The following is a 25,444-nucleotide window of genomic DNA, read 5'->3' as shown; positions in this document are numbered from 1 at the left end:
TTTTTTTTTTTTTTTCCAGCTCTAACTTTCTAGGAGGCGACAGTGAGGCAAAATGCTTTAGTTCTTCCACATGAAGTGGCTTAGCAAGTTGTTTCCTATACTACTTTTATTCTAGAAAAAGATAAATATTCTAATAAGCCCCTCAGTTCCATCATGGTCTGTGTCCCAAGTTTAGGGAAAGACATCCTTACCCGACTGTCCAGCTCTGGGGGAAACTTGGTCTGGAACTGGCAGATGGTCCCATCGCTGTAGTCTCTCTGGATAAAGACCTTGGTGGCCAGCGAGGCACTTCGACGGAGCTCCTGCAGATTGTGGACCTTGGGAATCGATCAGGAGACGTGAGCTCAAGGTGATCTTCCTTCTAGGTTTGTCCAAGGCTGATTGGTTTATTAGGGTGTGGGCCTTTCATAGCTAAAATCAGTAAAGTTTTCAGGGAACCAGGACAAGTTGTCCACCCTACAAGTGTTCAAAGAAGGCCATGGGGAGCAGGCTTATCAAGATTACCATAGAGGATGCCTCCAGCTATCCCAGAAACATCCTGAAAAAGCCTGAAGCAGGGCCAAAGTTGAGCCAAAACGAGAGACCAACAGAGCCAGGAACAAATTGTAATGAAAGGAAACCATTTCCTGGTGGCTCGCCCAGATCCTCTTCTCTCTAGATCTCTCTCTTTCATACACATACACACACACACACACACACACACACACACACACATATGCCCATGGTAGGGACTTTCGCTCTTTCATTCATTCAGCAAGTTTCAACCATTCACAACTTGTCAGGCCTTGGCTTGAAGACCCCAGCACTGAATAAGGCTGATGCCTCAAGTGGGGCTGACAGCACTTTACTGGGGAAGGGGAGCACATGGGGCAGAGGAAGACAGGATGTACCCATGAACTCAGAGGGAGATTGGGGTTCAGGCCAGGTTACGACCCCGGTCAGAGACACCACAGATCATTTCCATGTCCAGCACTTCTCATCACAGGAATGAAGGGGGCCCACAGACACCGAAATTCCCCCAGAGAAATCTTGGATAAAGTGAGCCAAGGCCAGAAACTGAAGAAATCTCTTGCCCAGGGAGGAAGGAGTAGAGTGACTTTGGTCCCTTGTCCATACCTGAGGACTTGGCATTGACACAGACTGTAGAGTCTGGGGGGAGTGGGCTCAGTTCCACAGAAGAACAGAGCCTCATTTTTGCACTTCTAGCCTCCATCACCCACATTTGAGACAAGCAACCCACTGGGTGAAATATGTCAGACATTAGAACTACGTGGAGCCCAAGCCCCAAAGGCAGAATGAACACAGCCAGTTCATCCTGTGTAATTAAGGTGAATCCATTCCGTCACTTGGCTTTCATTTATTGAGTCCCTACTATTGCCAGGCTCTGGGGATGTTGATCAAAAGACAGTCGTGAGCTCCAGGGAGGAAGACAAGTAAATATATAATGAATCAGACTGTGATAAATGCTACAGGGAAGTAGCATCTTACCCAGAAATGCTTGCTAAGAAAAGGCTTCCTGAGGTCTATGCAGAGTCAGAAAGGAGCTACCAGTAGTAGTGGGTGGGCAGGCGGATGGGGGAGGGAAGAAAAGGCAACCCAGAGGGAGAAGCCTGTGCAAAGTGAGAGAGACAACAGATAACAAGTTCTGCTGCAATGACTGGAGGCAGATTTCAGCAAGAATGGACTGGTTTGCAGATCAGATAAAAGCAGTAGATGAAGAGAGTAGAAAGGAGGCAAGGGGTAGATTACAAAGGGCTTGACAAGTTTCTACTGGAGGGGATGATTTCTGATAGAAGATACTTACACTTCCTTAAGAACTGGGGAAGAATAAGTAACGAGAAAAAGTTGTCAGCTTGGTAGTAGGAGCAGATCCAGGGCCTGGGATGGTGCAAAAACAGAGACTGCAAATGAGATTTTCCTAAATCCAAGTGAATTTTGCTCTATTTAAGAGTGTGATCCCAAAGTATTGTGATCAAATGAAATAATGTACAAGTGCTCCTATAGGCTTAATAGTCCTTGATTCCCCTAATCGAGGTTTTAATTGAGACTCCCTTGGCTTTTAGCAGGATCCTATTATAACTTTGAAAAATAAAGAATGCTTTGGTAACATAAATAAGTTCATCAGTGCATTTGCTCTGTTTAGTTAAGGTTTCACATTAGTTAAGGTTGTGTTTTCAAAAGAAAAGGAGGGCCTGTGGCCTTCCTCCACCCTTCTAAACCAACTACATGAGCCTGTCAACCTTGAAGATGGAGTCCCCTGGCCCCAGAAGGGTCATTCTGGCAGCTTTGTGAGTGGTGCACTGAAGCGGGCATGACTGGGGTAGGGGGCCAGTTGGAGGTATGACTATCTTTGTAGTAGCTCAGAGGAAAACTAAAGTGGGTCTAATTTAAGAACAATGATGGTGAGAACAGAAAGAAAGGGAAAGAACAGTGCTTCAGTCATTCTGAAATGGGCTCAGCCTCCTCCCTTCCAATATCCCCCTTTGTCTATGCCCAAATGCACCATGTGCTACCATGAAGGTGTGTATGTCTCTAGTGACTGGTGAGCTGTCGACTCTACACACTCCTTCCTCTTAGATTAGTTCCCAGCCTCCTTTTCAGTTAAGTGTGGCCATATGACTGAATAGAATGTGAGTGGGAATGATGAACATCAGGTATAGGCTTGGCTCATAAGAGGATCACCACTCCTCTGTGATCTTTGCCTGTCCACAGAAACCAAGGGAGCCATGTGTTGAAGATAGTGGAACCCGAACCTGGGTCCCTGAATCACTGCTTGGAAGAGAGCCACCAACTGATCAGGAACACAGGCCTGAGCAAGAAACCAACCTCTATTTTATTACAGCATTTAAGATTTTACGGCACTACCTGGCGTAATAGAGTCCCATTTCTTTTTAGCATTTATCCACAGGTTCTCAAGTAACCAGACCAGGAAGGGTCAATACCCTTTCCAAACCCAATATCCTGAGCCTCAGAACACTATCCTGGCTCTGGGTGACTAGGGATCTTCTTCCCTGCCTGAAGAGTGCTTGTAGGGTCTTGAGGAGTTAGTAGAAGATGGTATCAGACACACTTCACATGCCAGAGCCCTAGTTTCCCAGATCTACTTAGAGCGCACATATCACAAAATCAGCTGCAGTTAGTGAAGAGTAGAATCTATGGAAGGCAGAGTCTCCTGTCTCTCCATCTATGGTGGCTTGGTTGTGACATGCCATAGAGCCCTGGTGGGTAGACAACCCACTGATCAAGGAGCAGGAAACTGGCCTGCCCGTCCTGGCCACATGATTCTGGGAAAGTCTTCCCTTCTCTGGGCTTCTGTTTCTTCAACTTGAAACTGAGAGGTTGGAACTACATAATCACTAAAGCCCTTGCCAGCTCTGACATTCTAAAGGCCTTAGCAGGGATTATGAAAGCAAATGTTCTCAGGGACTAAGCATGTAAGTGAGGCAGGTAGTTGTTGCTCAGTGGCTCAATCATGTCCAACTCTGTGCAACCCCATGGACTGCAGCACGCCAGGCTTCCCTGTCCCTCACCATCTCCTGGAGCTTGCTCAAATTCATGTCCACTGAGTCAGTGATGCCATCCAACCATCTCGTCCTCTGTCATCCCCTTCTCCTCCTGCTTTCGATCTTTCCCAGCATCAGGGTTTTCTAATGAGTCAGCTCTTGGCATCGGGTAGCCAAAGTACTGGGGACTGTGACCAATTAGAGAACTCATGTGCTATCTCAAGAAAGCAGCTGATCATTGCCATGTGAGAATATGTGCCCAGGTTGCCATAATTCTGATTTTTTAAGAGAAGCCATAAATTCAGATTTCCTTAATATAAGAGATCCAGATTTTTTAATGTTTCCAATGAATTTTTTTTAATTTATAAGCACTGAGCAGACCAAATAAGGCACATGTGTAAACTAGATTCATTCCTAAAGCTGTCATCTTAAGACCTCTGTACTAAAATCCCAGGGTGGAGCCCCTTGGACCAGAGCTAGAGCCAGAGCCCAAGCCACTTGCCAGCTACTTAGCTTTCAGAAAGCTGACAGGAGTTTTCAGTCAAGATCCATAGGTCCACGACGCTCTCCACCCCTGGGAGGCACTCCTGAGATTTCCTAAATGATGCAGAAATGCGGGCTTCTCATGTGCCTCTCCCCTTCCTGAACTCTCCTTTCTCATCACCATCCCCCAGCTGCTGGCACCTGAGTAAAGACAGGACCAAGAGGCATTGCATGAAGAAGAAAGAAAATCAGCAGTAAGATCTGCGGGCACCAACTTTTGAACTACAGTGTGGCAAGAAAAGGAGGCTGCCAGGAGAGTAGGCACCCCCAGTCTCACAGGTAGGGTCTGTACGCCTGACAGAGTCGCCGTGGAGGACTCCAAGGAGCAAAGCAGCAAATACCGCAGTGCCTGTGAGCACTCCCAGGTGGAGGCCTCATCTGGCCCGTGTCTCCAGCCTCATTAAAAACCAGCTAATTCCCAAGGACACATTTGAGACTCAACTCAAGAATCAGAAGACTCAGATGATGAGCCAACACTACGCTCCCTGGCTGGGGTGTGGAGGAGGAGTGAGGATGGTGAATCACAGGCAGCAGGTTGGGCCTCAGGATGGAAACCTGGGCACAGGGCCTCCTTCCTTCTCAGACTGCACCAGAGCCCCAGCCCATTGTCTGCTGCATGTTAATTCCATACCTCAGAGATCAAACTTCCAATGCCCTTCTTGGATAATGCTACTTTGTTGTTATTGGTTAGTCTCTAGGTTGTGTCCGACTCTTAGCAACCCCATGGACTGTAGCCCACCAGACTCCTCTGTTCATGGGGATTTCCCAAGCAAGAATACTGGAGTGGGTTGCCATTTCTTTCTTCAGGGGGTCTTCCCAACCCAGGGATCAAACCCACATCTCCTGCATTGGCAGGTGGATTCTTTACCACTGAGCCTCTAGGGAAGCCCCTAATGCTACTTGGGTGCATTTTTAAATCTCTTAGGGGCCAAACTCCACCACTTGGAGAAGTTCTTTCCAGCCAGGCATTCCCCATTTGTCCTTGGCCATCTGGACTGGTTTCCAGGGCAGACCCTGCTCCCATGACACACATTCACAGAGGTTTGTCACGAAGGAAATGGGCTCATTACAGTTTTCTAAATGAGGTCAGTGTACAGCTCAGGAGGCTTTATCCCTCCTCTGGGGTTCTCACACACACCCCTCCCCTAATGTTCACTCCTAAACAGAAATTAGGGAGTAGAAAAGAGCCGGTCTCCTTGCCTTCCATCCAGTGATCCAAGGATATCCAATCTTTCTCAGTTCTCTCCCTCTGTTTCTCCTTTCCTCTCCATCCCTCTCTCTCTGCCTCCTCCTCCCTCCCTTTCTCCCCCTTCTCTTCTCAAAACATCTTCCACTGGAGCTGAGGACTTCCCATCCAGAATCCTAAGGGAATGGCCCTAGGAGCTTGACATGAGGTTTTCTTTCTCCCAACAGGTTTTTCCTGGTAATCTTAACTCAGTCCTAACAGTAAAAACAGCCTAGGGAAAATGACTCACTCTGCAGCCCAGATAATGTGAACGTCCTGTGCCTTGGCAGAACTAAGGCTTCCTCCCTCAGAGCCATCATCAGAGTATACCCAAGGCCCAACTGGGAGATGGGCAATGTTTGTCCTCAGCCCCCCTCCCCTCTGGGCATTCCTCCATCCCTCTGCCCTCAAGCTGAACCAGCCAGGCCATTCAGGATACCTGAGTCCCCTGAACTTCTTTGCATCCTTCACCATCAAAAGACCCCTATTCCTCTTCTATCTACTGAGCAACACAGCTGACTAATTGAAAACACCAGATGCAACAAACAAATCACTGGCCATGGAGGCAGAAGGCTCAAGTTCTTCTCCTGGCTCTGCCACTTTTTAAGTCTTGGATAAGTCTCAGCACTCCAGTTGCACCATCTGTAAAATGGGATAATGATGCTTTCCTTGGCTCCTTCACAGGGATTAGGCAAGCTTCTGAGCCTCAATTGTCTCATCTGTTAATTGGGGATAATGACACTACCCTCGCCCACTTCACAGCGTTGCTCTAAAGCTCAAAGGAGATCATGCATGTGATAGCACTTTGTACACAAGAAAATGCTATGTTCACAGTAGCGTTATGAGCAGAGCCTCTCCCAGGCTAACAGCAGCCACCTGGAAACACTGCCTCCACCGAGGGATGTAAGCCTGCTGGTTGGAATCTGTGAACCATAGCAGAATGGAGAGGGAGATTTGCTGGGACAAATGGGCCTCTTGGAATCTGTCAGATCTCATCACAGATGTGGACACCTTCTCTGCCCACACTGCTGGCCCAACTGTGCCTGAGTGGCTGAACTCTCCGCTTCCTGCCCAACAGCAGCAGCCTCTCCACTGCAGTCTGGCAGCCTGTCTGGAAGGTGACCAGCTCCTTGGCCATCTCTCCTTTGTTCTCTACCCCACCCCATGATCTTTGGCACTCTCTGAGCACTCTGCACCTCTACTCTAGAAACCAAGCTTCATGAGTCTGCTCAGGGCTTGCCTCTCACTGGGTCCTGGGTGACAAGCTCTCCTACTTAACCCTGTGCCTTGTCAGAAAGCTGAGTGATGTCAAGCAACTGCACCTCATTCCGTGGTGGCAACAACAGAAGAATAAAAACAGCAACACTTGGCACTAATGTCACACTGATCAGCAGGATGCCCAGAGGCACTGCCTCACATCATTCAAAAGCCTTTGCTATCCCCCGGGCTTGTGTTCCAGCTGGGCTGGAAATGAGGAAACACCACCAAAAAAGTCAACATCAGAACAGGGGAAATCTGGTGTCCTGGGTTCCACTCCCAAATTCAAAGAAGAAACTTCCAGCTCTGGTGCTGACATGCTGTGACTATTAAACAGATCCTCTTCTTCATGTATTAGTTCTACCACTTATAAAGTGGGAATATAAAGAGCCCCATTTCCCTTGTGAAATGAGGGGGTAGAGAAGGTAATTCCTAATCTCTTAAGCACTTGACACAGATCCTGCCCCCAGTTAATAGGCCCTTGGTTCAGCTTTCAAGCCCCTTGAAGGTGACACACCTATAGGCACACCCTGAAGAAGGCGGCTCCTCTCACCAGACACAAGAGAAATGTGGTCTTCTGGTTCAGGGAGCTCAAAGGGGGTGAAGACGCAAGAAAGTGTCATATGCAAAATTGAACTGGTGCAGGCAGATCAGTAAAACCAACTATTTGGGGTTTTGACCTGAGAATTCTTCATCCCCTCCTGTCCCCCACACCCCGCCTCCGTGGAGGAAATGCGGATGTGAAGGTAGGTCTGTCATCTCTCTGCCAGACTTTTGGGATCAGAAGCTAGATAGCTGCATCGCATAGCAACAGCAGCCAGCCGCCTTCCCTCCCCTAAAACAGGCTCAGGCTCATCTCCAACCCTCTAGGGAAATGGTTTCAGGACTTGCAGTCCGTGAGAAGGGGAAATCCCAGCTGAAGCCCCGGAGCAACCCTGGCACTAGTGCCAACAAGTGGTGCAGACAGCTTCGGGACTCAGATGAGGAAGATTGACACGCCAGGGGTCAAATGAGCTCCAATGAGGAGCCCCTTTCTTCCACCCTGCCACTCCACCTCCCCCTACGCCCTCCCTCCAGACTTGATCGGGGAAACCACCCCAAACCATCCTACCCCAGCCCCCTCATCCAACCCCATTCCACCCTTTCCCGCCCCTAGAAGCGATCTCTTCCCACAGCAGTCAGGCACTGACTGCGGGCCGGTGCTCGCCCCCTACCTCAGTGGCCATGTTCCGGGGGCGCTGACCGCTCCGAGCCCGCTGCGGGGCCGGTCGAGGAGGGATGTTGGCGCTGCTGACTCCGGGAGCAGGTGGGCTGGCGGCGACGAGACCGGGGGCCGGGCGCTGTCCGCGGTGCTGATGCGGACGCCGCGGACTCGAGCGCCTGTGGGCGGGTGGGCCGACGGGCGCCTAGGTCCTGGAGACGATCACTGTGCTGTCCGCGGTGCTGATAAGGGCGCCGGGCCGGAGAGGAGAGGCCGCACCCGAGGCTCTTCAGGGCCCGATCGCTAGTTGCCGCTGCTCCTGCAGGCAACGGCCGGGTTATCTTTGACAGCGGCGGCGGGCGTGGGGGCGGCGGGGAGGGGGGAGGAGGGGCCAGGCGCCTCCGCAGAACGGGAGCGGGAAGCGGAGGCCCCCAGGCTCCGGCGCCCGCCCGCCGGAGAGGAGCCCCGCCTGCGGCCAGAGGCTCCGCTCCCGCCGGGCCCGGAGGCCCCGCCTCTCCTGCCTGTCCTTCCCCCTATTAAGAGCGCCAGGAGCTCTGCGCTCACTACCGAGGCCTCCCGGGGCTTCCAGACTCGGAGGAAAGAGAGGTAGGACCATTCTGGGGCAAGACATTCCAGCTTGCCAAGGCTGACGGTCCTCGCCTCGTTCGCGGGCCCCCGGGTGCGGCTGTCTTGACTGTTTCAACACCCCTCTTCCCAACCCCTCCCCCACCATGGCCCAGGCTGCCTCTTATGTTTTTGTTTTTGTTTTCCTCTTTTTTCTCTTATGTTTCTTCTCTATGGCCCCCTCTCGCGACTTGCATGTACATTCCTTCCTCTCCCCTCTGTCCTTTTCACTGCCATGAAACCTATCAGCTAGAGAAGGATGCTACAGACCACAGATAATCGTTTCCTTTCTTTAAATATGTGCCCTTGTTTCATCCCCAGAAATACCCTGGGGTCCCTTCTTTCAGGGAGCTCCAGACTGAAGCCAGTTTCTCCTTGCTGTTTTTCCTGGCCCTGACCCCAACCTTTACTCTTCCCTCTCTCCTCTGAAATCCCAGAGTTTACACACACACGCCATCACCACCACTTAAAAACCACAAGCAGACGGTGCCAAACTGGTATGCCCACTTTTTAAGGATGGCAGGTCTGGCTCTGGCACCTGTTTCACATTTTTCAACATCACACCTTCCAACCAGATGACCTATCCATCTGCATAACAAACAAAAAGGAAGCACCAACACAGGTGCCCTTTTATACACCCATAAACCCCCCTTGGTCTCTGAGAGAAAGGTGGGAATATTTCTATGCAGCTCACAGTTGCCTGAGGGTTAACACACACAGTTAGCCAGGAGACCTGGGTCCTGGCTCAGTATGACCTTAAGCAAACACTTCACATCTGGTCTTCTTTCTGTAAACTGAGTATTGAACTTCACTAGACTACCTCTAGGGTTCTTTCTTTTTCCTCAACTTTTTATTTTAAAAGTTTCAAACATACAGAAACTTTGAAAGTTTAGTACAATAAACTGTACTATCCACCTAGCTTCACCGGTTGTTAGCATTTTGTCACATTTGCTTGATAGATACAGAAACATAGAGATATAATTGGCTAGATTATTAGAAAGTAAGTGAGGGTTTACTCTTAAGTACTTCACCATGTATCTCCTAAAAATAAGGGCATTCTCCTACTTAATCACAATATTATTATCACACTTTAAAAAGCTCCGTATCATCTAATATTCTATGATAGCTTATTGCCCCTAAAAGACACTAATAGCAATGACCCCTCAGAGCATCTCATGTTTAATAGCTAACATTTGTTGAGCACTTATGATGTGCCAGACCATATTCTACATGTATTATCTTATATAATCCTCATAATTATTCTTTGAATTAAATGCCTTTTATTATTTCACTTTACAAATGAGGAAACTGAGTAAGTTACTGGAGGTCACATGGCCTGTGAGGAACAGAGGCAAGATTCAAACACAGGCAATCAAGCTCCAGGGCTCATGTGGTTGATCCCCCTAGCTGTACTGTCTCCTTCCAGGATCCTGTAGCCTATAAATTAGCAAATCAGTAACCACATCTCCAATTGCCTATTTCACAGATAAACACACTGAGTCCCCAAGGATAAGGATATGCCAAAGGAATTAAAGGCAGATGTTTCATTTCACCTATAGCTTTGCAAATGATTTGGCATTGAACAACAACCTGAAAATATCTGTGAATCCCATGGTGATCTCTGGTAATAAACAAACACACATCTGATGATCTCCATATATACCTCTCCCAGTTCCTCACACTTGGTTTTGATATTAATTAGACAACCATCTGAAAACCACTCTCTTCACTCGAAGATAACACACCTCGATGAGTGCATTCTATGTATATTTATTGAACACCTACTATGTACCAGGCATTTTTCTAGGAGATTAGGATACAGGCATGACTAAATGCACAATGATTTTGTTCTTATTAAACTTATATTAATAGGGAAATGATCAATAATGGATTAGCAAAGAGTATCAAATATCTCAAGTTGTAATCACCAATAAGAAGAAAAGTAAAGCGTGGTAATGAGAGAGAGATGGGGGTAGAGGGTATTTTAGGAAAAATAGGGCAAGTTTTTTAAGGTGACGTTTGGGCAGAGGCCTGAAGGAAGTGAGAGAATTTAGCATGCAGTTATCTGAGAAAATGGACAAAGCTTAGAGGACAGAGTACGAGGGCTCCGAGGCATGAGCTTGCCATGTTCAAATAGCAGGGAGACCAGTGTAGCTAGACTGGAGGGGGTAAAGGAAAGAGACACAGAAGCTGAAACCAGAAAGGGAGCAGGAGCCAGGTTTTACATGACTTGTCGGCCCTCATGAGGATTTTGGATTCCATTCAGAAAGTGGGATGGCAATCCTTAAAGATTTAGAGTAGAGGCGTGGTATTATCTAATTGCAGTTTTTAATAGATTGCTCTAGATGCTAGGGTTGGCAGAGATGCAAGAACAGAAGCAATGAGGCCAATTAGGAGGCTGTAGAGTTATCCAGGCAAGATATGGTGGTGGCTGAGATTAGGGGAGTAACAGTGGAGGTGGTGAGAAGTGGCCAGACTCTAGATATTTATAACTTGGAGGTAATGCTGAAAGGACCTGCGGATAGATTGAGGTTGCAACATGAAAGAAGTTAAAGATGATTCCAAGTTTTGAAGTCTCAGCCACTGAAACAGAGGAGTTGTTATTTACTAAGGGAGGAAGTCTAAGGGCTGAGCAAGGATGGGGATTACAGATGTGTTCAGTTGATTCAGGGTATTTTTAATTATTATTTGGCTGCATTAGGTCTTAGGTGCAGCTTGAGGGATCTTCATTGCGTAACCTGAGACCTTGCATTGTGGTGCATGGATTCTCTAGTATGGCTTAGATGCTCTGTGGCATGTCGGATCCCAGTTCCCTGACTAGGGACTGAACTCTCATCCCCTGCATTGCAAGGTGGACTCTTAACCACTGGACCCACCAGGGAAGTCCCCTTAGTTTAGGTTTGAAGTTTGATATGCATGTTATACATCTTAGTAAAGCACGCAATTGGCATTCAGGGAAGAGGTAGAGGGTTGGAAATAAAAACTTCAGGAGTCATCAGTATGTGAATGGTATTTAAAACCATGGGTCTAGATGAAATTATCTAGGAAGCCGGTAAAGCTAGAAAAAAATTAAGAACCAGTCCTGGTACTTTATTACTTACAGCTTGGGAAGATGAAAGGATTCTGAGAAGAGTGGCCAGTGAAGTAGAAGGAGACCTGAGAGAGAGTGGTATCCTGGAGCCCAGTAAGAAACCTGGTAACAGAGTCCTACCAGCTTCATTGAGTGCTGCTCACATACAGAATAACATTAGAATAACATGAAGACTGAAAAATAACCATTGGACCTGGTGGCAAGAAGGTCACTGGTAATCTTGATAAGGGCCGTTTTAGTGGAGCATGGAGATGAGATTCTGATTCAAATGGGTTTGAGAGTCAGAATGGAGGAGAGGAAGTAGAGATACTGGGAGCATAGACAACTCCTTTAGTCATTTTGCCATAAAGGAGAGTGACGAGTAGCATGGTGGCTTGAGGGAGAAGAAGGAGCAAAGGAGGTTCTTTTAAGATGGGAGACATTAGAATTTGGGGTTTGCCGACAGGAATAATCTACCAGGGAGGAAACACTGATGGCTCTGAAAAAAGAGGGTTAATAGCAGAAGCAAGCCCTTAAGAGGTCAGCAGACAATGGGCAAACATGGAGGGGGTGGCTTTGGAAAGGAGCACAGACAATTTCCCACCACAAATACAATGGAAGAAGCACAGTACGGGCCACCGGTATAAGTAGACTAGGAGGTTTTATGCAAGTTAAGACTTGAGCTCTACACCTTATTCCTCTTCAACTAGCCAAGACCTGCATGCATCACAACATTTCTAAACAAGCACATTCAGCTATTATGTATGAAGAGTTTCCTGTGTGCCAAGCACGATGCTGGCACTTTCCTGTAGAGCCCAGGGAGAGTTCTCCTTACCAGTGAAATTACAGGACTAGGACTCTGTACAGAACCTTGAACTCATCCATGCAAGGATGAATGATCCCTTCTAATATCCAGCTCCTCTGACTAGAAAAAGACAGTAACAGCCTCAGCCTTTTACTAGTACATTGCCTCCAGGGTTGTTATCACAGTCTTGACAGACCTCAGGCTTAGAGGCATCAAAGTGGAAGCTATGGAGAGATCCACTTTCAGAGTGAGGAGAGCTTCCTATAGTACTGACTGGAGGCTTCAATGGAATCCTACAGAATGCGATGTTCCCACACTCCAGTCACTTGGACTTTAACTCTGGAGGAAGGAGAAGACGCTGAGATTTAATCTGACTGATCATTATTACCCAGCTGCCTTGGGACAAACCAGGCACTATGCAAAAGCCTAGCTCTTTGATGTTTTTTTGTCATAAATTAATGAGTTTGCCCACAAAATAACATCAAAGGAGATCCACTAACTAATTCAGTGTTATCATCCTCTAATCTTCGGCTGCATTGGAAAGCCTCCCCCAAAAGGACCACAGCCGGAAAAAGAAACCCGCGGAAAAATTTGGAAATCATGCTACCTGGAAAGAGATGAGAGGGAGACGAAGTCCTGCAGACTGCAGAAGAGACAGAGAAAGACTACCTAATCTCAGGGCAAGGAAGAAAAAGCAGGAGGGGGATGGAGATTCTCAGCACTTGGGTCTGGAAAGAAGACAACTGCATGCAGCCTTGAGGGGAAATTGTGGTCTGAAAAGTCTTAAATGGTGTCATCTCAGAGCACACTGTGGAGACTACAAGGAAGTGTGTGGTAGGAAACCGTGTCCCTGGAGTCAGATGACATGGGTTTCAACCTCCGGCTTCTGCTGTTCACTGTATGATCACCAGCAAGTCTCAGTCTCTCTGAGCCTCTGTTCTCTGATGTGTAAATTGGTGGCAACAATTTTCTTCCCCAGACAAAATCCCTCCAAGTATATGAGGCTATCTCTTGATGCCACCTACTCTTTCAAATCTGGTCTTTCAAGAGGACAACAGGAAAAGATTTATGGAGATGCTTGCTAAAGATCCTCCCACAGTAACGTTTCTTCCAGGCCAAGCAAGTTTTCCTAAAGCACAAAAAAGAATAGCCAGCATGCTTTATTTAATTCACTGAACAGATGCTACAAAAAAAAAAAAAACTCCACTGTATACCAGACAGAGAGATGACCATGGGATGTTTTCAACCCCACAAGGACACTAAACTCTAATCAAGTGATGGCCAGTCTCCATGATAGGTATTAAGGCAGAGACAGTTTCTTTAGAAACTGAGGTCCAGAAAAAGTTTTACAACTACATGACATTTGGGCTTGGACTTCAAGGATTACTATCATATCCCCAGACAGCGGATGAAGGAACACTGTGTGAAAAGGCATGAAAGGTTCCTAGAAACACAGAACCTCTGGAACTTCAAACTCGGGAAAGCAGCTGCCAGGCAGCATCAGGGATGATTGCAAAGGCCCTGGAAACATGAATGAAAGGGACCTGATCTAAAAATAGTACCAGAGCAGGCAGACCGTGACACATGTCTGGAAGTGGAGTCACTAGGAGGTGACTAAGCGAATGGGGGGTTGCCACCTTTTCTTCATTCATAGTCTCTCTCCATATGTCTCTCTCTCTTTGTCTTTTTCTCTCTTCCTTTTTCTTTTACAGGAAGTGGAGTGGGAGGCAAGTTTCCATAAGAATTCACAGCTACCCCAAGAGAAACTGTCGATATTGGGATTCTTAGCTACAGTGCATTCCTGTCATGATGACAGCCACCATGCTGGAAGCCCAGCAGAATTCCCAAAGAACCCCTGTTCTGAGAATGGTTCCAAAGGCACTCTGGAGGAGCAATTATTGAAGGACTGACTGCAGGGCCTCACCTCCAAACTGGCAACAAAATTCACCAATTACTTCCAACCATAGCCAACTGGGGGGAAGACTGCAAGGCTTCTAAGTGATGGAAGTTCTTTAAAGAAGTAAATAGGCATGAGCATAAAGGGTAATGGGTGCTTATAAAGCATCATTAATCATGAGAGCCAAAAGGAGTTCAATCCAATTTCAGTGGCAGAAACCTTTGTTCAAAAGAAACCTTGCATAAAAGTCAGAGACATAAAACAAATAAAAGAAAGTGGATTTGCATGAATGGGGGTAAAACTTACCTACTTTCCCACCCTCTCACTCCCTACAAAAGCCCCCAACACACCCCTCTGCAGACCTCCCAGGACTCAATATAATATGGGTTTTTTTTTTAATCATGAAAGTAACACATGCCTATGATTTTAAAAATCCAAACATACAGAGAGGCGTATAATAAAAGGCAAGAATCCTCTACCTACTGTATCCTACACGTTCCTACCTTCAAGTCATTTCTCCCCTGGAAAAAATGACTTTTCACTCTTTAGCTGTTTCTGCTTTAAATTCTGACTTTTCAGAAGTTTTCTTTACATTGCTGAATGATATGACTGTAGTTCTCTTTCTTGTTTTTCCTGTTTTCTGCTGTGGCAACAGAGAACTTAACTCACCCTGCCACCCTCACATACCAATATAATTACAGCACTATTTGAATTTAACTTTTATTTTTATCAAAGTAATACACATGTAGTTAGTTTAAAATTCCAGCCAGGGACAAGGGTTTATCCTGAAAAATAGAAGCCCTGTCCTGCAACCACTATGTAAAGCTGTATGGAGATTCCACAAAGACTAAAAATAGAACTACTGTATAATTCAGCAATCCCACTCCTGGGTATACATCTGAAGAAAACAAAACATTAATTTGAAAGTATACATGCACCCCAATGTTCATAGCAGCATTATTTATAACAGCCAAGATACGGAAGCAACCTAAGTGCCCATCCACAGATGAATGGATAAAGAAGATGTGGCTTATATACACAATGGAATAGGAATACTGCTCAGCCATAAAAAAGAATGAAATTTTGCCATGGCTAGAACTAGAGGGCACTATGCTTAGTGAAATAAGTCAGACAGAGAAAGACAAATACTGTGTGTTATCATCCATAGGCAGAACCTAAAAACTAAAATAAATGACTGAATATAACAAAACAGAAATCAACTTACAGATATAGAGAACAAGCCAGTGGTTACCAATGGGGAGAGGAAAGGGGTTAGGGCATAATAAACAGAGAGGATTAAAAGTTTTTCTATACAAACTGCTATGTATAAAATAAGAAAGCTACAAGGATATATTGTACCACACAAGGAAGGAATATAGTCAATATTTTATAAGAACTATAAGTGGAATGTAATCTATACAACTTTTGAATCACTATGTTGTTCATCTGAAATGATATTATTAAGCAACTAGACCTCAATTAAAAAAATTGTCTTCTTGTAAAAAAATAAAATAAATAAGCTACAAGGATATATTGTACAGCACAAGGAATTAGCCAATATTCCATAAAAATTTTAAATGGGGTATAATCTAAAATTTTTTAATCACTCACTATGTTATATACTTGAAATCAGTATAATATTATAAATCAACTATACCTCAATAGAAAAAAAAGAATACCTACAAAAAATAAAATTGATCCATATTTTTTAAAAATGGGAAAAAAAAAACGGAAGCCCTTCTCCTTCTCCCCCTTGCTTCTCATTCTATCTATCCTCCTGCCCACTAAGTTAAATTGACTTGTGAGAATAAAAAACTTCTGTTTGGTTCCCCTTCTTGTTCTTTTTCTATAGCATTCATCACCTTTGCTAGCAAACAACGTAACTTACTCATTATGTCTTCTGTTTGTCTTGTCTGCTAAATAGTAAGTTTGGGCAGAGTCTTTACCCTGGCTCCTGCTTCACTGATGTATCCCAAATGTATGTGATAATGTCTGACAATAAATTTGAATTAATTAAACAAAATCCTCTGTAAGGGGAAGAAAAAGAAGCAGAGTTTCTGTGAGATAGTGTTAAAACCAATCATTTTACATCTGCTTTCTTCTTTGGGAAGGAATAAATATAAATGAAAATTTATTTTGTAGATGATAACAAAATTATTCTGGATAGTGGGGGAGGTGCTACAGTAGACAAAGACCTCAATTCAGACCCACATATTGGCTACACATGTTTGGACAAGTTGATCCAATTGCCTTGGAGAGAAAGTAGCTATTTGCTGAGGTTGGTAGAGCCTGGGTAGGAAATAAATGTCGAGGAAGTGGTCTTTGCCCTCCCAGTTCTCCCAAGGATCGCTCCTGCTATAGAAGGGGTGCTTCCTCCAGAAATAACAGCCACCATGGGCCCCAGAGCCAGAGGCCATTAGATCGCGGGTTGAGCACTGGACACTGGCAGGAAAGAGAGAATACTGTCCTGAGCCAACCCATTCAGCACCAGGAGTTCCGTCCCAAAGCCCATCAGACCCAGGAAGCCTTTCTTGAACCACCTCACTCCAACACAGGGCTTTATACACACCTCTCTCGTGGCTTTTTATCACACCACGCTTGGCCTGGTAGACCCTACAGAGCTTTCGGAATTTCTGACCACTGGCTAGGTCACAGGGCAGGTTCCAGTGATTGGAACGCTTCCATGGTCTTCTGAGTTCTAACAGTCAGTTCACTGTTCCCTGCCTGCTTGTCATCTAGTCCTCCTTCCGTGCCCCCTGATATGGCCCCGTATGTATAGCTTCCTCCCCTAACAAGTCTCACCCTCTCTTCACCAAGGCCACAACATCCCGGCTCCTGTTTCCTCTGGGGTCCAACCCACGTGGCCCTGCTTATCCCTCCCAGCCCTTCCCCTGACCTGTCTCCTTCTCACTCTCCATGCCAACCAGAGCCATGTGTGACTTTTATCTTCAAATAAAAGTCCCTCAAATGTGCTACATTCTGTGTCACTTCTGAGCCTTCATATGTGCTCTGCCTGGAATGTTCTTTCCCTCCTCTTCACCTGGATAAATCTCTTCAGGCCCCAATCTAAAATTTACTTCCTTAGGTAGTATAGTTTGTATTTTCTTTTTCCCTACATTTTGTTTGTTCTGATTATATTTATTGAAATGTTATGTTATTTTTTGTTGATTCTAGGATTCTTTACCAACTACGCCACCTGGGAAACCCCCAATAATAAAAAATTGAGACTTGTAAAACTAAAATAGAAAATAGAATTTACTGTCTCAGGGAAGCCTTCCCTGGCATTTTAGCCACAGTTGTGGTGGCGGTGGTTTATTTGCTAAGTCATGTCCAACTCTTTTGTGACTCTATGGACTGTAGTCTGCCAGGCTCCTCTGTTCGTGGGATTTCCCAGACAAGAATACTGGACTGTGTTGCCATTTCCTTCTCCAGGGGATCTTCCCAACCCAAGGATCAAACCAGTGTCTCCTGCACTGGCAGGTGGATTCTTTACCACTTGAGCCACCTGGGAAAGCCTTAGTCATGGTAAGGTGCCCCTATTATGAGCACCTTATACTTTCCCTACAAAACACTAATACTTCCTAAAATGTATTTATCTGTTTTCTTATTAGACCGTAAGTTCCTTGAGGGCAAGAACTTGTCTCCTCAGATGCACTCTCAGTGTTCAGAATAGTACCTAGAACATAGTAGATGCTCAATTAATGTTTGTACAGGTGATGGACTGATTTCTAAGAAAGGGCATGGCTCCATTCAGTTCCCCAACCTTGAGCCTTAGCAAGGAGAAGCATGGTTCCAATCACAAAGGACTTTACCGTCTTGATTTTGGGAAACCCAGCTTGGGCATGACACAGTGAGCAACCATCAGGTGCCCTGGTGACATATTCAGACAATGAGTGTTTTGGGAAATCCCAGAGGAGGGAGGGAGAGATCCCAGGGTCTGGTGACTGAAGTCTTACCCTGGCCCAAGGGACAGAGGTGGTTTCAGAAAGATGTGACATTTGACACTTAGAAGAGGAGGTCAGGCAGGGTTGGACAAATGGGTTGCTGGAAGTTAGGGAAGGGGAAGTATATCTGAAAGAGCAGACCACTCTGGCTGATTTGAACTACTCTGCAGAGAAACAAGACTGGAGCCAGACAATGAAGAGCCATGAAAGCGAGGCAGTGGGGGTTCAGTGAGGGATCCAGAACAGTGAGGGACACAAGGAAAGCAATGTACCGGAACAGCTCATCTGGGAGCATCCTGGGGACGGATGAGAAGGGAGGGGCTGAAGCAGGAAGAGCAGGGAGGAAACTATTGTGCTAGACCAGGTGGGCATGGGTCACTGCCCAGGAATGAGGGCAAAGGGACAGACGCAAGAAACATTTTAAATGAAGTCATTATCGGCTGCTGCTTCTGGCTGAATACATGAGATGAGGAAGGGAGGAGGAGACAAAGAGGACGCAAGACATCCGTCCATCTCTGTGACTGGGATACGCCATGGTCAGAAATTCACAAAGACAGATTAGGTAACTCTATACACGCCAGACGTAAAGGATAGGAGAAGCTTCAGTGATTTTTTAGGACAAAGGAGATAGTACAAGCCTATAGGATTACAGTCACTCAACCATGTCAACTCTGTGCAACCCCACGGACTTTAGCCAACCAGGCTCTTCTGTCCATGGAACTCTCCAGGCAAGAGTACTAGAGTGGGTTGCTGTTCCCTTCTCCAGGGGATCTTCCTGACCTAGGAATCAAACCAGGGTCTCCTGCATTGCAGGTGGATTCTTTACCAGCTGAGCTATTTGGGATAGCCTTAGGCAAGTTAATTAACCTCTCAAAGCCTAGGTTCCATATATGTTAAGTGGGGATAATAATAACTAAGCAGGAAATAAAATGACCACTGGAAAGAGCCAAGTTTGGCTCCTAATATGTAGCAGGTGTTCAGCAAGGGCAGTTCATTGTGAGGAGTCAGTGCAAGAGGAAGAGAAGGCAGGCAGGGATCCCAGTGGGGCCTCCAACAAAAAAAGAAAGAGAGGAATGCAGATGGAGACCACAGACTCTGAAGCATCACAGAAGCCCAAGGAGGCAAAGTTCTCCAGAGGATAGATGAGCAATGTCAAGTATTATAGGAAGTTCAAGAGCAACTGCAGTGTCAGGAATTACATTCCTGAATCTTCAGAATGTAATCTGGAGGAATACAAAAGAAGTTAGTCAACAAAATAGAAAAAAAAAAAAAAAAGCAAGAGAAGAAATCCATACAAAGACAACCCTGTCAGTCAGAATGTTTGAGCTGCAAAAAGATGATTTTACTGACATAATTTGATCAAAAAAACATTAAATTAACATAACAAGAAGTTTGGGGGTGCAAGCGCCAGGATTAGCTCAGAGGTCCAGCAAAGTCCCTATGCCCCGGCTTTGTCCATCCTGTCTCAACAACATCCTATGCACACTGGTTTCTCATCCTCAGACTTATTGCCTTCTAGTTGCAAGATGGCTGCCTCAGCCCCAAACATCATGTTCTTATATATAAACATCCATGGCAAGAAAGAAGGGAGAGAGCCTACTTTCTTTTCCCAGAGAAATAAATGTTCAAATAATATTTCCCATAAGCCTCCTACCAGAAATCCCCTTATGTCTCATTGGCCAGACTGAATCACATAGCCATTTCTAGCTGCAAGGGAAGCCAGGAAAGTTTCTGGCATTTTCAGACTCTATAGGAGGAGGGAGGCGGGAAGAAGAGGTAGAAAATCATGAGGAACTTGGGCCTGTGACCAACATGTCTGCCACACTACTAATTTTTAAAATCTGGAAATCATAAATAGAGGGATACTGAAGATAAAAGGAAAGCCAGAAGGAGGAGGATCATAAAGGAGACAGAAAAGGACCCGGTTTGAAAGAGGGGAGCTTGTGTCCTCTGCTGTAGGCAAGAAGAATACAGGTGGGCATAGAAACAGGTTCTGAAGAGGAAAGCCAACGTAACTGCATTGGTGAAGACACCAGAAAATGAAGACAGAACACAGAGAGATTCTACCCTCTGGATGAGCGAAAATTACAACGATTATGAAGCAGGCAGAATAGCTATGGAGTAACGAGAACACTTCTATATTATATTCTATCTAATTGGGAAATAACTTAGCATGATCCCATAAAATTCCAGCAAACCCACTCCTAGATTTATACCTTGTGGGTGTGTATTCAGTTATGAACAGGAGCATTTACAACAGCCCTGGTTATGAAATTTAAAAACTGAAAACAACCCAACTATCTTTAGGCCAGAAAATAAATAATCAAGTCATGATCTATTCCTACAATGGAATACTATCTAGTAGTAACAGCATGCATGAATTTTAGAAAAATAGTGTGGAATTAAAAAGGTACATGGCAGAAGAATATACACAGTGTCGTTCCATTTATATAGTTTCAAAACATGCAAAAACTAAAACAACATTACTTAGGTCTATAAACATAAGCTGAAAACTATTAAGAAGAGAAAAAAAAAATATGTATATACAAAATTCCAGAAGGTGGGTTAGCTCCAGGGGAAAGAATGGAACTGTGCACAGATTCCATATGGGAAGGCAGCATTCTTATTCTTAAATCAAGTGGCATTCACTGTGCTCTTATTCTTTATGGGTGCATGCTAACTCGCCTCAGTCGTGCCTGACTCTTTGCAACCCTATGGACCATAGCCCACCAGCCTCCTCTATCCATGGGATTCTCCAGGCAAGAATACTGGAGTGGGTTGTCATTTCCTTCTCCAGGGGAATCTTCTCCAACCAGGGATCGAACCCACATCTCTTACGTCTCCTACACTGGCAAGCGAGTTCTTTACCTGTCACACTTCCTGGGAAGCCTCTTATTCTTTATACTTTATCCATACTCAAGAAAAATTCTTTATATACCTGCTGACTAATTAAAACAATCAAAAGATGAGAAAGAAGGGAGAATGAGGGGGAAATGAACACACGCATGCCAGCCCACAGTGAGGGCAGAAGTCCCTCCCACCGCGTTACCATTTAGAAGACTCAGAGCTCAGACACCTGGGTTTGTTACCACTCCAGTCTGACTAGTTCTGTCTGAGTGCCAGCTGGAATGGGGAAAGCCCCACATTTAAGAAGAGAAGGGATTGAGGACAGGGGTTGGATGGGAAAAGAGCCAAGGAGTTGAAATGTTTTTCCTTGAGGAACTAGGGGTGAAAATAAGAATAAGAATTGCTCCCCATGTGGAGGGCCGGCCCTGTGCTAGGCCCTGGGGTTTTCCGTGGCTCTCATTGAAGCCTCCAAGAGGCTTGTATAGGAGGGAGTTACTAGATCCATCCCATCCAAGAGGAGCAGAGGTTTAACTAAGCTAAGTTACACGCTCAGGACACACAGGGAGACCGTGAGAAAGTCAGACACTTGAGATAATGAACAAACCCCTCCAGATCTGGGCTGCCTCCAACCTTAGCTCACACTACACGGACCATCCATCTATCCCTCCTCTCAGCTGGTCTTTCTTTGTGGAGCTTTGCATATCCTGTCTCCGCTCCCAGAAACACCTTCCCACATCTCTCCCTAGGAGGGTCCTTCCCACCTTTGGGTCTCAGCTTTAATAACACTGCTCAGAGGCCCTCCTAGGCCACCCACTCCAGATGGCCCCTCGTATTCTCCTCCCCTGGACTCTGTGCTTGACCTCCTTGCACTTCACCTGTTCACATCTGCATTGCTTTGCTTGCTTACTGTCACTCCCGAGCCCTAGATGATGGGCTTCTCGAAGGTAGGGACAATGTGCCTCTTATTTACCACAGTATTCCCAGTACCTAGCCCTAGGCCTGGTATGCAGCAAGGACTTAATAAATGTTTATTGAATGAATAAAAAGCTGGACCAGGGTGATGAAAGGAGGCCACGAGAGAAGACATGGAGACAGATTCACATGGATGGCTCCATCCATCCTCTCTGCCCAGGAGGGCATTTGGGGAATCCCCTCTGCCTTCAGGCTGGTACCTGGGCAGCCCTAAGTTTCCAGGAAGGAAGGAGGACCTTCCAGATGGCTGGGTTACTGGCAGCCTGGGCACAATTCTGCCCAGTGGGGACCCTCCCTTCCTCTATCTGTTTCTAATGAGATCTTTCCCAATTGTGGCCTTGCATTCTTGGCATCCACCATTCTGGAAAGATATGCTGAAATTGGAAGATGTTTAAAGATGAAATATCTGAAACAATGCAGGAACAGAGGAAATGGACTAATTATAACATGAAAAGACCCACATTCAGGGCTTTGCCAAACTAAGTGGAACAGGATCACTGCATGTGAGACTCTAAGGGTGTGAAGCCCTAGGAGGGAGAAGAAGGGTTACCAGTGACATGAAGGAGTGTGATTATGTGAAATGGAATCAAAGGAATCCCTGGGGATTTTAGGCTCAGTGGCAGGAACCCTTTCCTCCCAGTGAAAGCTCTGCCGTTGGGCAGTATTTTCCCAATGAAAGGCGTGGGGTGCGACCCAAACAGCCTAAGCCCATCTTAAGCCAAGCCCAGGAGCCTCTGCAAGCGTGACAGCCTCATTATAGAAGGCTGGGGCCAGGTGTCAGAGGGGAAGAGGCCATCTGATGGCATTTGTGTGGAGTCATGGTTACTTGCTCAGGCTCTGTGGTCAGACACTGGATTCCAGCCCCAGTGGCCTGGCTGGTGGGGTCCAGTGGAGAGAGCATTGGATGAGGGAGTCAGCAAGCCCAGGTTTGAGTCCCAGCTCCGTGTCTTACCAGCTGCTTGACTTCTGACAGCTCAGAGTCCTTCTCTGGACCTCAGGCTCTTCATCATTTAAAAGAGGAAGGTGGAAAAAATAAAATAAAATAAAAGAGAAAGGTGGGCCTCATGACCCTAAGGACTCACCTAGGCCTGACACCTGCGGTATATAAATTCTCCTGTCTTACAGCTGCTCGAATATGTCTAGATTTTTCTCCCTCACTAGAGTCATTTTACATACAACAGAGCAGGAAATTGGAAGCCTCCAGACATGTCTGTGAAATTGAGGTCACTGTCAGAAGAATCTTCCCACTACCATGAGCAAGGGTTCCCTCAGGGTTACCTCCTCAGGGCCCTGTAGTCGGGCAGAAAGAGAAAGCTGCAAGGACCAGGCAGAAGTGCTCCCCTCCGCCCTCATGACCCCAGTTCTGCATCCAGATCCACAGCCAGATAGAAGCCAGGTCCCAGACGGATGGGGGGGTGGGGAGCCCTCGCCTTGGGGAAGCCCTCGCCTCATGCCCAGTACGGGTTCCAGGGGACCAACTGGCTCTCACAGTGCTTCGGACAGGCCCAGGATGACTGGGCACTGCCGGAGGCTCAGGACTCTGCAGGAGAGACACAGAGCCGGCACCCTGGAGAAGAAGCAGCCTCCCATTGTTGAGGCCTCATTCAGCCCGAGCTAAGGGCCTTCTGTACGTCATCTGGCTCAGTCCTCACAGCTGCCCGACGAGGAAGTGGTACCTTTACTACAGCCACTTTCCTGATTGGCCAGCAACTTGCCCAAGGTGACACAGCTAATGAACAGTCCGGATTCCAACCCGTCTGTCCTCTTTCCAGAGTCTCCACTCCCCTAGTGGGAATTCAGAGACTAAAAGCTAGCCTATTCCAGAATCCTGCCCCTGCCCCTGTGATTCCATTAGCCACACTGGGAATTAAAGCATTGTATCTCCCCAAAGTCTCAGAAGAGACATGCTAATATGATAAAATGGAAATGTCAGCCGTTCCAACAGGCGATCAGGAAATGGGACATAGGCTGTAGGAAGCGGAGGGGCCTTAGAGACCCATGGGGTGGCTCCAGCCAGTGCTCCTAAAGGAAAGGAGCCGAGCCCAATGGAGTGACCGAATGACCACGGTACCTTCCTCCCAGGCTTGGACTCAGTCCAGTAGTCTAGAAGAAGGGGGAATGCACAAGGGCGGAAGGTTTGCAGAGGCCTCCAAATGCGGTTCCAGCTGAATGGGAGGGCTGCAGCTGGAGCCCTGCTCCCAGGATCTAAATCAGGCCACACAGGCTCCTGGGCTCCCAGGCACTAGGCTGCTTGGGGAACCAGGGAAATTCCTCTGAAATGAGCCATCTACCCACCCCCATGCTCATTGAGTTTCCTGGCAGAGAGGGAGCCCCAGAGCAAGTGGAGGGGGCTGTGTTTTAAAATAAGCAGGGAAGCCTGCAGAAAGGATGAGCCTGTCAGTTCGAAGCCTGGAGTTCCGTGGCTCCTGTTGAAGAGATAGGAAGACCTGGAGGAAACATCTTTCCAAAGAAGCAAGGTGAGCTTGGAGGCTCCAGTCAGGGGCTGGCCACACCCAGCAGGGGGAGGTTGCCCCAACCCATTCTCCATGCTCCAGAGATGATAATATAAAAATAACACATATTAACAAGTACCATTTCCAGGCTAGACACTTGGCACAAAACAGACAAAAAGCCCTGCCCTCATGGGCCATGTTTTCTAAGTGAAGTGAAAGTGAAGCTATTAGCCACGCAGTTGGGTCCAACTCTTTGCAACCCCATGGGCTGTAGCCTGCCAGGCCCCTCTGTCCATGGGGTTTTCCAGGCAAGAATACTGAAGTGGGTAGCCATTCCCTTCTCCAGGGGATCTTCCCAACCCAGGGATTGAACCCAGGTCTCCTGCATTGCAGGCAGAGACCGTCTTTACCGTCTAAGCCACCAGGGAAGCCCGTATATTCTAATGAGAGTGACAATATAAACAATATAGATGCACAGTATGTTAGAAGGTGTTAAATACAGAGAAGGGATGTAAGGGAGGGAAGGGAGATGAGAAATGCCAGCATGGGTGAGGAGAGGCAGTTTGTGATTTTGGACGGCTTAGCCAAAGACCTCACTAAGGAGGTGACACTTGATTAAAGACCTGAAGGAGGCTAGGGAGTGAGCCCTGTGGAGACCTGCGGAGGAGCATTCTAGTGAAAAAGAAGCAGCAAGTGCAAAGGCCCTGGGACAGCAATAACCTGGCATATCAAAGAGGCCGGTGTGGTTCAAGCAGAGTGATGGACATGTGGGGAGACAGGTTAGGGGAAAGTTAGATCCTGTAGGGGCTGGAAGACCAGTACAAGGACTGTGGCTTTGAGGGAGCCCGTGAGTCTTCTGAGCAGAGGAGGGACATGATCTGCCACATTTTAACAGAATTACTCTTGCCGCTGTATTAAGAATAGACAAAAGGGAACTTGTAAACCCAGTTATTATAATTACCATCATCATCAGAAACAATAGTAACACCACTTATTCTTATTGAACCTGTGTCTGACCCAGTACCACCCATCCAGTTTTCATTATCCAGCTTAAATTTCACGACAGCCCTATACAAAGAGAAGGCCTTAATTTTCCCATTTTA

The 25,444-nt window shown here is 46.5% G+C and overlaps 1 protein-coding gene across 8 annotated transcripts in view; it reads right to left on the bottom strand.

Moving 5' to 3' along the window:
- Positions 1-229: 229 nt before the first annotated feature.
- ZFYVE27 (zinc finger FYVE-type containing 27) overlaps positions 230-25,444 on the bottom strand; it is a 106,475-nt gene continuing 81,260 nt past the window's right edge. For 7 of the 8 annotated variants that reach the window (XM_070469990.1, XM_070469988.1, XM_070469986.1 and 4 more), the window contains 2 exons: positions 7,743-8,048; positions 230-317 (listed from right to left, as the gene is read on the bottom strand). In XM_070469990.1, coding sequence (XP_070326091.1) covers positions 7,744-8,048 — 305 coding nt within the window. In that variant the 3' untranslated portion in view covers positions 230-317; position 7,743. Of the gene's footprint in view, positions 318-1,804; positions 1,879-7,742; positions 8,049-25,444 lie in introns of those variants that run through there. The other variant, XM_070469987.1, reaches the window with a different exon arrangement.

This window comes from Odocoileus virginianus, chromosome 7 (genome assembly GCF_023699985.2).
Source record: "Odocoileus virginianus isolate 20LAN1187 ecotype Illinois chromosome 7, Ovbor_1.2, whole genome shotgun sequence".
NCBI classification, from domain to species: domain Eukaryota; kingdom Metazoa; phylum Chordata; class Mammalia; order Artiodactyla; family Cervidae; genus Odocoileus; species Odocoileus virginianus.
This window is presented reverse-complemented; position numbering and strand designations above follow the sequence as displayed.